Source organism: Falco rusticolus, chromosome 19 (assembly GCF_015220075.1).
Source record: "Falco rusticolus isolate bFalRus1 chromosome 19, bFalRus1.pri, whole genome shotgun sequence".
Classification (NCBI taxonomy): domain Eukaryota; kingdom Metazoa; phylum Chordata; class Aves; order Falconiformes; family Falconidae; genus Falco; species Falco rusticolus.
The window spans coordinates 2,266,861-2,279,513 of record NC_051205.1 but is presented as its reverse complement, the minus strand read 5'-3'; the positions used below and the strand labels follow the sequence as shown (position 1 = coordinate 2,279,513).

The 12,653-nt window shown below is 65.2% G+C and overlaps 1 protein-coding gene across 1 annotated transcript; it reads right to left on the bottom strand.

Moving 5' to 3' along the window:
• Positions 1-3,783: 3,783 nt before the first annotated feature.
• On the bottom strand, positions 3,784-12,441 carry INSRR (insulin receptor related receptor). Its single transcript, XM_037370872.1, is given in 21 exon segments — positions 3,784-4,185; positions 4,343-4,477; positions 4,555-4,684; positions 4,781-4,940; positions 5,054-5,164; positions 5,242-5,471; positions 5,960-6,009; positions 6,166-6,277; positions 6,995-7,157; positions 7,382-7,518; positions 7,665-7,853; positions 8,022-8,080; positions 8,195-8,384; positions 8,507-8,674; positions 8,752-8,990; positions 9,136-9,262; positions 9,332-9,546; positions 9,629-9,773; positions 9,926-10,068; positions 10,163-10,475; positions 11,901-12,441. Coding segments are annotated over 21 exon segments (3,822 nt in total). The 3' UTR covers positions 3,784-3,920.
• Between the last annotated feature and the right edge of the window lie 212 nt (positions 12,442-12,653).

Sequence of the window (12,653 nt, the reverse complement as noted above, 5' to 3'; positions counted from 1 at the left end):
ACCAGCCCCCATCGCCCCTCCCCAGCACCATCCCCAGCCCCATCGCCCCTGTCGCCCAAGCTCCATCACCTCCAGCCCATGGCTCCATCGTGCCCAGCCCCATCACCTTCAGCTCTGCCACCACTGGCTCCTCTGCCCACTCCCCAAGCTCCATCATCCCCAGCCCCATCGCGCGCGTCCCCCAGCTCCATCACCACATCCCTCAGCCCCATCGTCACCTGCCTCATCACCCCCAGCCCCACCACCCTGTACCCCAGCCCCTCTCCCTGGTTCCCAAGCTCCAAGCTCCATCACCCCTGCTCCATCACCTGGTCCCCCAGCCCCACCACCCTGGTCCTAGCTCCATCACCCCCTGCTCCATCACCCTGTCCCCCAGCCTCCCTCTCGGTCCCCCAGCCCCATCGCCCTGCCCCCCAGCCCCACTTCCCAGCTCCCCCAGCCCCACCGCCCTGGTCCCTGAGCTCCATCACCCCCTGCCCTGTCCCCCGCCGCACCACCTTGGTCCCCAAGCTCCATCACCTGGTCCCCCCCAGCCCCACCACCCTGGTCCCCGAGTTCTATCACCCCCTGCCCTGTCCCCCAGCCACACCGCCCTGGTCCCCAAATTCCATCACCTGGTCCCCCTGCCCCATTCCCTGGTCCCCAAGCTCCATTAACCCATCCCCCAGCCCCACCGCCCGGTCCCCTAGCTCCGTCACCCCCCTCCCATTACCCAGTCCCCCAGCCCCCTTCCCTGGTCTCCCAGCCCCATCGCCCTGGTCCCCAAGCTCCATCACCTGGTGCCCTAGCTCCCCTCCCTGGTCCCCGAGCTCCATCACCCCTGCCGTGTCCCCCAGCCCCACTCACAGGTCGGTGAAGCCGCCGGCTCCCAGCAGCCGGGCCAGACTGCCCACGGTGCGGGCTCCCGGCAGTGCAGGGTACGGGGCTGGGGGCAGTGGCAGGGCGGGGGGCAGGGCCCGGCACCCCCGGGACGGGCAGGGGCAGCAGCGGGCGGCAGCAGCAGTGGCGGCCAGGCAGAGCCGGGCGGGCAGCGGCGGCATCGCGGCACCGGGACGGGCACCGGGGCTGGACCCGCCGCCGCCGCCGCCGCTGTCCCTCGCACTTGCCCGGCAGCCCGAGCACGGCGCCGGGCCGGGCTTAAAAGCATCGCAGGGACCGGCCCCCGGGAGGGGCCGTCGCCCCCCCGCCCCCGCCCCGCGCACCGCCCCGACCCCGGAGACCCCCCCCGGCCGCGGGCGGGATGGAGGGCCGGGAAGCCCCCCCGCCCGTGACTCACCGGCGCTCGGAACCCGAGAAGCCCCGCCCGGGCCGGGGGCAAAAGCGGGGGTGACAGCAGCCCGGCCCGGAGCCCCCCGCCCCGCGGGGAGGGTGTCCCGGCACCCACGGGCACCGAGCGGGGAGCCTGCCTGTATCCTGCCTGCGCCCTGCCTGGGAACCTGCACCCTGCCTGCACCCTGCCTGTATCCTGCCTGCACCCCGCCTGCGCCTGCCTGTGCCCTGCCTGTATCCTGCCTGCACCCTGCCTGTATCCTGCCTGCACCCCGCCTGCACCTGCCTGTGCCCTGCCTGGGAACCTGCACCCTGCCTGCACCCTGCCTGTATCCTGCCTGCGCCCTGCCTGGGAACCTGCACCCTGCCTGCACCCTGCCTGTATCCTGCCTGCACCCCGCCTGCGCCTGCCTGTGCCCTGCCTGTATCCTGCCTGCACCCTGCCTGTATCCTGCCTGCACCCCGCCTGCACCTGCCTGTGCCCTGCCTGGGAACCTGCACCCTGCCTGCACCCTGCCTGTATCCTGCCTGCGCCCTGCCTGGGAACCTGCACCCTGCCTGCACCCTGCCTGTATCCTGCCTGCACCCCGCCTGCACCTGCCTGTGCCCTGCCTGTATCCTGCCTGCACCCTGCCTGTACCCCGCCTGCACCTGCCTGTGCCCTGCCTGGGAACCTGCACCCTGCCTGCACCCTGCCTGTATCCTGCCTGCGCCCTGCCTGGGAACCTGCACCCTGCCTGCACCCTGCCTGTATCCTGCCTGCACCCCGCCTGCACCTGCCTGTGCCCTGCCTGTATCCTGCCTGCACCCTGCCTGCACCCTGCCCACAACCTGCCTGCACCCTGCCTGTATCCTGCCTGTGCCCTGCCTGGGAACCTGCACCCTGCCTGCACCCTGCCTGTATCCTGCCTGTGCCCTGCCTGGGAATGTGCACCCTGCCTGCACCCTGCCTGTATCCTGCCTGCACCCCGCCTGCGCCTGCCTGTGCCCTGCCAGGAACCTGCACCCTGCCTGCACCCTGCCTAGACCCCTGCACCCTGCCTGCACCCTGCCTTGGAACCTGCACCCTGCCTGCACCCTGCCTAGACCCCTGCACCCTGCCTGTATCCTGCCTGCGCACCCACACCCTGCCTGCACCCTGCCTGCGTGCTGCCTGTGCCCTGTCGGGAACCTGCACCCTGCCTGCACCCTGCCTGCATGCTAGCACCCTACACCTGCACCCCCCAGCCCCACAAAGCAGCATCCCAGCACCCCCAGCCATGCTGGGCACACGTGTGTGCACACACGCATGTACAGACACACGCATGTACACACATACGCATGTACACACACACACGCATGTCACCCCCTGCCCAGGACCTGCCTCGGCCCAGAGCTGGCTACCGGATGTCACACCAGCACCCCTGGGCTCATGGGGCCACCAGGAGCCCCCCAACCTGTCACACCCCCCCCCCGGGCCGGACCCCCACAACCTGGAAGCGTGACGGAGCTGCCCTGGCTCAGGCTCTTCCCCCAGCGCCCCGTTATATTGGGGTGCAGAGAGGCTGGACACAGGGGGGACATTTGGTGGCCTGGTGGCCCTGGCCCCAGCTGTCCTCCCCCGGCAGGACCCTCCTCCTCCTCCCCAGGGAGGCAGGGCACGGATGGTGTGCACCCACCCCCCCTGCTGTGGGTCCCCATCCCCACCCTGCTGCTGCCCGTCCCCAAACCCATCCCAAAGCACCACAGGGGGAAGGGGCTCACCCACGCGCCGAGTTCTGCACGTTCTCAGCCCGCATCCCACCCGTATTCCTCAGCTCCAGGCCCATCTCCCGCATCCATGGGGCTACAGTTGCCCGCCCCCTGTGGTGACACCCCCCCCATGAGACCCCACAGGCCACCCCTAGCAGCAGCCCCCACCCCGGCAGAGGTCATCACCCACCCACCCTGTCATCCCAAATTCCGCTGCTTTGACGTTTTTCCCCAGAAACGCCCCCGGTTCAGGATGTGCAGGAAGCGGATGGGGTTGGTGGGGGCGGGGGGGGCGGGGGGGGGGGGGCAGTGGAAAGCCCCATGTGCCACTGCACCCCATGACCCCCAAACCAGGCACTGCCATGGGCAAGCTTCATCCCCCCTTTTATTTGTGCTTATCCCACAGCCACAGATTAGACAGTGAAGCCGCTTCCACAAACCAGCATGGCCCTGACACTGGTCCCAGTGCTGAGGACTGGGGGGGAGGGGCAGCCTCAGGCATCTCCTGCTGCAAGGCTGCCCCGTGCCTCAGTTTCCCCACCTGTAAAAGTTGGGGGGGTCACACTACTGACCTGTTTGCCAGGCGGCCAGGGAGCGACAGCAGCTGGTGGGGGGACTCTGAATGCCAAACCCCACTCCCCACCCCCAGACTCCCATTTCACCCCCCCTCCAAAAAAAAAAAATAAAAGGAAAGACCAGGGTGGTCTCCTCCCTCCCCCCAACTTGGGGCACCCCAAATTTATTCCCAGGGGAAACGCACCCCATGAAGCATCCTCCCTTTGCCTGCCACCCCTTTCCCAAGACACCCGCTCCTCGGCCAGGCCCTTGGAAGTAATAAATAACGGGGGGGGGGGGGCAGCTGGAGGAGGGCAAGGGGGTGCAGAGTCCGGCGTGGATCCCAGGACACCCCAGGGTCAGGATCAGGCCGTCCCATTGGGGAGCCGGCCAGGGCTGCTGTCCTTGTGGGTGGGCAGGGGAGAGGCGGGGGGCTCGTCCTCCCCAGGGGTCTGATCCGTCTCGGATTCAGAGGGTTCGCCCGAGCCGCGCCGGCGGTTCTCGGAGCTGTAGAAGAAGGAGAGGGTGCGGAAGGCGGGTGCCATGTGGTCCTTGATGCTCTCCAGGAGCTGGACGAAGGAGGGACGCTGGCGCGGGTTCTGCTGCCAGCACAGGCACATCAGCTCGTGGCTGTGGGAAAGAAGGTGCCCGCTGGGTTTGGGGGGGGTCCTGGTACCCCACAGCCACCCCAACCGCTGCAGAGACCAGAGTGACAGGCTCAGCATCCAGTTTAGTACCCCAGCAGGGTGGGGGGCTGAGGCGGGGCGGGTCTCCCCTTCCCACTCACAGTTTGTCGGGGCAGTTTTCCGGCCGCTCCAGGACGCCGTTGTCCATGACGAAGCGCAGGACCTGCTCGTTGGACATGCCCTGGTAGGGCTGCTCGGCCAGCGTGGCGATCTCCCACAGCACCACCCCGAAGGACCTGCCAGCACGCCGCCGCTCAGCCAGGGGGTAGCAGCCCCCCCAATCCCCCCAGGCTCCCCACACCCCACCACCTACCAGACGTCGGACTGGGTGTTGAAGATGCCATCTTTGAGGGCTTCAGGGGACATCCAGCGGACGGGGAGCAGCCCCTTGCCCCCTTTCCGATAATAATCTGTCTCGTAGATATCGCGGGTCATGCCAAAATCTGGTGGCGGAGGAAGAGGAGGAGGAGGAGGAAGGTGTGAGCAGCAGGAGAGGCAGGGCTGGCAGCAAGCCCACCCGCCGCTGCCCACCCACCCACCTCCAATCTTGACGGTGAAGTCCTCGGACACCATGCAGTTGCGGGCCGCCAGGTCCCGATGGACGAACTTGTTGGCGTTGAGGTACGCCATGCCGTCGGCGATCTCCCCCGCCATCTGGATCATGTCCCTGAGCGACGGCGGTGGCAGCCCGGGGTTGTTCTGCACCGTGCACAGAGAATTGGGGCTGGGGGGGACACACATCGGGAACCCCCAGGCATGGGGGGGTTGCCCCTTCAGCAGTGGAGCACTGCAGCGCCCAGCCAGCCCCTCACCTCGGCGTCAGGTCGGAGCGAGCGCAGGTAGCTCTTCAGGTCCCCACGCGTCATCAGCTCCATGATGACCAAGGCTGGCTGGCCCTGGGACACGACGCCGAGCAGACGGACCTGGGGGGACAGAGAGGGGTGGCATGTCACTGGCCAGGCCACCATGTCCCCTCCCTCCCCCTCGGCCGCCCACCTACCACGTGGTGGCACTTGAAGGCTTTCATGACAGAGGCCTCGTTGAGAAACTCAATGCGCTCTCGCATGGTGGCCAACTCGTTGACCGTCTTCAGGGCCACCTTGGTCTCCTCACCCTCAGCAGTCAGCCCCAGCGCCAGCCCCTCGTACACCATCCCGAAGGAGCCCTGCCCCAGCTCCCGGATCACCGTGATCTTCTCCCGTGACACCTCCCACTCATCAGGCATGTACACTGCAGGGCGAGGGGGAACCACCCCATCACTGGCACCACCCCCATCACTGTTGCCATTCCCATCCCATCTCCATCCCCATCCCATCTCCATCCCACCTCCATCCCCATCCCACCTCCATCCCCATCCCATCTCCATCCCATTTCCATCCCCAACTCCATCTCCATCCCCATCACCATCCTCATCCCATCTCCACCCCCATCTCCATCCCATCCCATCACCATCTCCATCCCCTCACCATCTCCATCCCATCTCCATCCCCATCTCCATCCCCATCTCCATCCCCATCTCCATCTCCATCCCCATCTCCATCCCCATCTCCATCCCCATCTCCATCTCCATCCCATCCCATCACCATCTCCATCCCATCACCATCCCCACGCCCAATGCCACCCTGTCCCCATTCCCATTCTCATTCCCACCAGCACAGCCTCAGCAAGGGAAGGGGGCAGCAGACCCCACGGGGACACCCCTGCCCGTCCCTACGTACTGTCTGAGGCACTGAAGTACTCGGGGTTGACGGAGGCGTAGAGCGTCCCGCTGGGGTACCCATCGTTGCTCCTGCCAGGGGTGGGAGTCACTCAGAGGATGGGGGGGGCGAGGGCACGTTGCCACCTCCCCACAACCCTTCCCCAGCCCTGGCTCGGCTGGATCTGGCCCCAGCCCAGCCCTGGGGGGGCAGGGGGGGCAGGTAGCTACCTCTTCTTGTTGTAGAAGAAGACGAAGACGGCAAGGCAGGAGATGAGCACCATGAGGACCACGGGCGTGACGGTAAGCAGGACGTAGAAGCTGCCAGACTCCTCCTCAGCTGCCGAAAGCAGGCAGCCGTGGGCCGGGACCCAGGAACTCATCCCACCCCACACATCACAAGGACATTTGTCCCACCACCACCACCACTGGGCCAGAATGGGGGAGCCCCCAGCTTCCCAGACCAGCAGCACCCACTGATCTCTGGGTGTCAACATCCCAGAGCATCCCCCAGTCTCCCAGATCTCCCAATCTGACAGCATCCTCTGACCCTCCAGTGTCCTGGTCCAGCAGTATCCTGCAATCCCCCAGTTCCTCAGTTCAGGAGCATACCCCATCTTCAGCATCCCAGTCCACCAGCACCCACTGATCCCCAGCATCCCAGAGTCCAGGAGCATCCCCTGACCCCAAATGTCCCATCCCCTGATCCCCAGCATCCCATCTCCTGATCCCCAGCATCCCAGTCCACCAGCACTCCCTGATCCCCAGCATCCCAGAGTCCAGGGGCATCCCCTGATCTCCATCATTGTGGTCCAGAAGCATCCCTTGATCCCCAGCATCGAGCGTCCATGAGCATCCCCTGATCCCCAGTGTCCCATCCCCTGATGCCCATCATTCCAGTCCGGCAGCACCCCCTGACCCCCAGCATCCCCCAATTCTCCAGTGCCCTGGTCCAGCAGCACCCCCTGACCCCCAGCCCCCTGGTCCCACAGCCCCCCTCCCTGCCTGCCCCACAGGTGGGGACCCCGCTGGCATCCCCCCTGCCCCCAGTGGGTACCTGGCCCCAGGATGTAAAACTTGACGAGCCCCGTCCACGAGCCGTTGCCAGCCAGTGAGGTGGCCCGGACCTTGGCTGAGTAATTTCCTGGCTGGAGCAGAGCCAGGTGGACCCCCCCGTACTTGGAGTAACGGTGACGGGAGACACAGACCACGGTGGTGACCTCCTGAAGGGGATAATGTGGGGAGGGGGTGGTGGAGAAGTGGGTTTCATTCCTCCCCCAGCCATGCACAAGGCTCAGGGGAGGGAGATGATGGAATGGGTTGGGTTGGGATGGGTTGGGATGGGATGGGATGGGATGGGATGAGGTGGGATGGGGTGGGATGGGATGGGATGGGGTGGGATGGGGTGGGATGGGCAAAGGGAGCTGTGGGGAGGGGTCCTCACTTCACTCTCGCGGCTGTACTTGATCTCATACTTGAGGATGAGCCCATTGGGGTTCTTGGGCTCTTCCCAACGCAGCAGGACACTGTTCTTGCCAGCCGGCTCCCATGTGACGTTGCCAGGAATGTTATCAGCTTGCACTGGAGAGGGACACAGAGGGGGTCAGCTCCCGTGGGCATCCCCCAAACCCCACTGCCAGCCCCTCCATCTCAAAGGCAGCAGGACCCCAGAGCATCCCACCATCGCCGAGGCAGCATTTGGGAGTGGGGAAGCTGCTGGGACGTACGCTCAGGCATGGTCCTGGCAAAGACGAAGGTGGCAGCGCTGCAGCCCACGGTGTGCGCGGCGTGGTTGCAGGCATGGATGTCGATGCGGTACTCGGTGAAGTGCCGCAGCCGCGACAGCACCGCTCGGTCACGCACCACCTTGTCCTCGAAGATCTGGAAGTCGGGTTTGGGCTCGCCCCCGGCGCGGCTTGGGGCTGGCGGCTCTGCCGAGGAGGCGTTGGCCGGGGATGTGATGGCCACCACATCCCTGCGCCGCTTCGGGGTCCTGCAGGAGATGGGGACGGGAGGCGGTGGGGAGCCTGGACACCTAGGTTGTCCCCCAAATTGGAGCAGGGGACAGGAGACCCCCCAGGCTGGTGTGGTCCCCGCTCACCTCTGTGGGTTCTTGTTGATGGATGTCACCTTCCAGGGGGGTCTGAGACAGCAAGAAAATGGTTAAAGAAGCAGCCACCGGGCCCCCCACCAGGGGCAGACCCATGAACCCAGGCTGGGGGACTCCACCGACATGGGACACCCCCCCAGACAGCACCTGGGGATGATGATGGAGTTGTGAAGGAAGTTCTCAAACTTCTTCTGGAAGGACTCAGCTTCCCCCTCCATGCGGAGCTGCCCATCGGCGGGGCGGCAGGGACAGCACCGCTCCTCCGTGTCCTGCTCCACCTCGGGACTGTCCCCATCTCCAAAGCGGGTGTCCGCACTGCTGGTGGGCAACTTCAGCCCTGCGGGCAGAGACGGGCAGGGATGGCAGCGCTCCCGGCACAGTGGGAGCATCCTCATCCCACCGGTGTCCTCAGCCGCTGCATCCCACCTGCCCCTGCCTGCCTGCCCTGCCTGCCCTCACCTTTGTGGCAGTAGTCATTGACGTAGAGCTCCATGTCCTCGGCCAGCTGCTGCCACAGCACCAGGTAGTAGGTGATGTTGCCGTTGCGTTGTGTGGGCGGCTTCCAGCGCACCACGATGTGGGAGGAGGAGTTGGACATGGAGATGACATCCCGGGGAACCGTCGGGGCTGGGCGGACACAGGGGTGTCAGTCTATCTGTGGGGGGCCACCATGGGTCTCCCCAGCCCCCTCCCCAGCCCCTTACCCGCTGGCATGGTGCGGATGTAGACCACCTCGCTCTGTGCCCCGTAGTTACGTCCTTCCTCGGCAGTGGTGAGGGTGATGGCACGGACGAAGATGGCGTATTGGGTCCAGGGGCGGAGGTTGAGCAGCGTCACCCCCGGCTCCTGCTCGCTGCTGAGCGGCAGCTCCACGTCCAGCACATTCCAGCTCTGCGCCCCACAGGCATCCTGCCCCACATACTCTGACACATTCTGGAAGGGTCTGCCCCACATCTGGCATCAGGGAGGGTCCTGGGACCCCCCCACAACCCCACCCTGGGGGGTCCAGCAGCTCACCAGGGCACACCATGGGTTGGGTTTCCCAAGCCCTCCGTGTCGGGGACATGTGGGGGACAGGGACCACTTACGACTCCTTGTAGTAGACGATGAAGCTGAGGAGATCACGGTACTCGGGGGGCCGGTACCGCTCCCACTTCAGGAAGATGCGATCGGACTCGGTGACGTTGGAGATGAAGCGCAGGGTCTGGGTCTTGCCTGCGGAGAGGAGACAGGGTTCGGGCAGGGGGTCACGGCGTTGCTGGGGGTCCCCGTCCCCATACTCACAGGACGCCCGGTCCCCGTTGGTGCGGGGGTTGATCTCTGCCTTGTTCTGCCGCCCCTTGGTGCCCGTCACCTCCTCCATGCGGTAGATCTCGGCCAGGCACAGCTTGGGGTTGAAAGCGAAGTACATCTTGCCCACGGGGATGGAGAGGACGTGGTGGCTCCAATCCCAGAGCTGCTGCAGGTTCTGGTTATCCAGGACGTACAGGGTGTAATTCCTAGAGGAGGACATGGATGGAGGCAGCGGGCATGGGCACCCCCAAGCCATGTGTCACCCCCAAACCCACGCCCCAGCCTCACCCGTCCACCATGGAGTCACCGCGGATCAGCTTGAGGTTCTTGAAGAAGGACAAGGAGACAAGGGCAAAGGAGTGCTTGATCTTCAGGAAGCCCGTGATGGTCTCGATAAGCCCCAGGCTGCTCTGCAGCTCCGAGGCCAGGTTATCTGGGGATAACCCACAGGCGTGAGCTTGGGGAGGAGGGCATCCCCCCATTCATTCACCCTGCCAGGGAAAAGACCCCCCTCCTTCACCCCGAGCCCCCTGCCGCAGCTCTGCCACCCGCGCCAGGTTGTGGGGGGCCACATCCAGCACTCACAGCCCCGACGGATGTTCACAATGAGGTTGCCCTCGACGAGGGTGCAGCCCCCCAGCTCCTGCGCTGCCCGCGTCGAGTCAATGGTTTTGGTGCCCACCTTGCACTCCTTGGGGCACAGCCCCTCACACTTGTGGCAGAAGATGCTGCGGGCAGGATGATGGATGGAGACAGGAGGTGAGCCAGGCGCCACACCACCACCGTGTCCATGCCAGGGGGCACCGGGGACACCCCACACACCTGCTCTCATTCCTGATGTAGCCCGAGGGACACTCGGAGAGGCACTGCTGCTGGTGGATGACGAACTTGGACGCATCACGGGGGTTGTCAGAGACCTTGCGGAGGCTGGCACAGTACTCGGCGGTGACGCAGCGCCAGCCCTCGTACTCATAGGTGCGGGGCGGGCAGGAGGGCAGGCAGTGCCCGTTGAAGTGGAAGTGGCGGCAGGCAACGCAGGCTCGGTTGTCGCGGGGTCGCCCGCAGCCCCCCAAGCACTCGGCGTGGCAGCACTCGCCTACCGCCGTGCATGCCGAGCCCACGCCACATGGGCACACTGCGAGGAGAGAGTTGGCACCGTGGGTGAGAAGAAGCCTCTGGGGGCAGATCACCTAGACCTGGGGCAGCGCGGCGGGGCAGGAGAGCCGGGGTTTGCACAGGGGTGGGAGGGAAGAGGTGGGAAGGGCTGGGGGGGCTGCTGGCACCCTCCAGCTCTGGGGGACAAGGGGAGAAGGGCAGAGGGATGGAGGGAAGGAAGGAGGGAGGGAGGGAGGGAGTGATCCAGAAATGAAGCAATGGAAGGATGCAGAGATGGAGGGAGGGATGCAGGGATATAGGGAGGAGGGGATGCAGAGGTGAAGCAATGGAAGGATGCAGGGATGGAAGGATGGAGTGATGCAGGGATGGAAGGATGGAGGGATGCAGGGAGGGAGGGATGCAGGGATGAAGCAATGGAAGGATGCAGGGATGGAGGGAGGGATGCAAGAAGGGATGCAGGGATGCAAAGGTGGATGGAGCAATGCAGGGATGGGTGAAAGGATGGGTGGAGGGATGGATGCAGGGATGAAGTGATGGAGGGAGGGATGCAAGAATGGATGCAGGGATGCAGGGAGGGATGCAAGAAGGGATGCAGGGATGCAAAGGTGGATGGAGCAATGCAGGGATGGGTGAAAGGATAGGTGGAGGGATGGATGCAGGGATGAAGTGATGGAGGGAGGGATGCAAGAATGGATGCAGGGATGGATGGAAAGATGGGTGGAGGGATGGATGCAGGGATGAAGTGATGGAGGGAGGGATGCAAGAATGGATGCAGGGGTGGATGGAGCGATGCAGGGGTGGATGGAAGGATGGGTGGAAGGATGGACGCAGGGTTGAAGTGAGGGAGGGATGCAGGGATGGAAAGAGGGATGCAGGGATGGAGTGAGGGATGCACAGTGCAGTGAAGGGATGGGGGGATGCAGGGACAGATGGAGGGATGGCCGAGTGGCGAGGGGACAGAGGGCCAGGTGCTGAGGGCTGGCTGAAGGCTGCAGGGGCAGACGGTGGGACAGACGGACGGACGGGGTGAGGCTCAGCCCACACCGAGCCACAGGTGCCCAGTGCCGGGGCAGCAGCCGAGGTTGCAGCCCCGATAAGGATCTGTGTTTATAGTACAGATTTCATTACCAGCTCTCCTGTTTACAGCAAACGAGCCCGGGAGGGGCCCGTATTTACCTCGCCGCTGGGGAAACACGGAGCCGGGAGCTGGCCTCTCCTCCGGAGGATGATACAGCATGGGTCCGGTTACCCCCGCCACGCTACCACCACGCCACGCTCCGGCACCAGGGGAGCGATGACCACGTGCCGGGGCCTGCCACCCCCTTGCAGCTCCACCACCCCTCCCCAGCATCCTCCCAGTTTTCCTTACAGCCGCCACGGTGCAAACCGGCACCATCCCGGCCAAGCAGCCGGCATGGCTGCGCCCTGTGCCACCAGCACCCACCTTTCTGGCAGTAGCTGGATGTCCAGCAGCGATAATCCAGCTGCCCATTGACGCTGGTCTGCGCACACGGCTTCTCCACGTCGAGGATGCCCGGGCAGACGTCGGCGCACTCTTCGGCCAACTTATTGCCGACGATGTAGGTGTTGTCCACGGCGTCGGGCAGCAGCAGCCCCCAGTCAATGGTGGAGAGGTGGCAAAGCTCCTGGTTGCGTTCGATGCGGACCGAGCCGCGCAGGATGTGACCCAGGCTGTGCAGCCCCACGTCCCGCAGATGTGGCATCTCAAAGATGACCAAGGCATAGCTGAAGAAGAGGTTGGTGCCACGGATGACGGAGAGGTTGGGGAAGAGATCCCGCAGGCTCTCCAGCCCATAGACACGGAAGAGGAGCAGGTACTCGGTGATCATGAGCAGGCGAGGGAAGCTGAGCCCCCGAAAGTCCTCGGCGCCCGTGGTGAACATGAGCAGGATCTGCAGGTTGCCCTCGATGATGGAGCAGTTCTCCAGCTTCTGGAGCTGGGAGACGTCGTTGCGGATGTCCATGCTGCCGCAGACTGGGGTGACAAGAGAGGGGACCCAGTGGGTTGCAGGGATGGGGCAGCTGCCCCTCACCGCCCCCCCCCAGGGATCCCCCGCTGTGGCCAGCGCTGGGGCTGCCGTGATGCTCGGGGGGGTTTAATATCCTGGCTCGGGCTGTCAGACGAGGCTGCAGTCGGTGTGGGCAGCCGGGGAGATGTGAGCAGCTCTGACAGGCA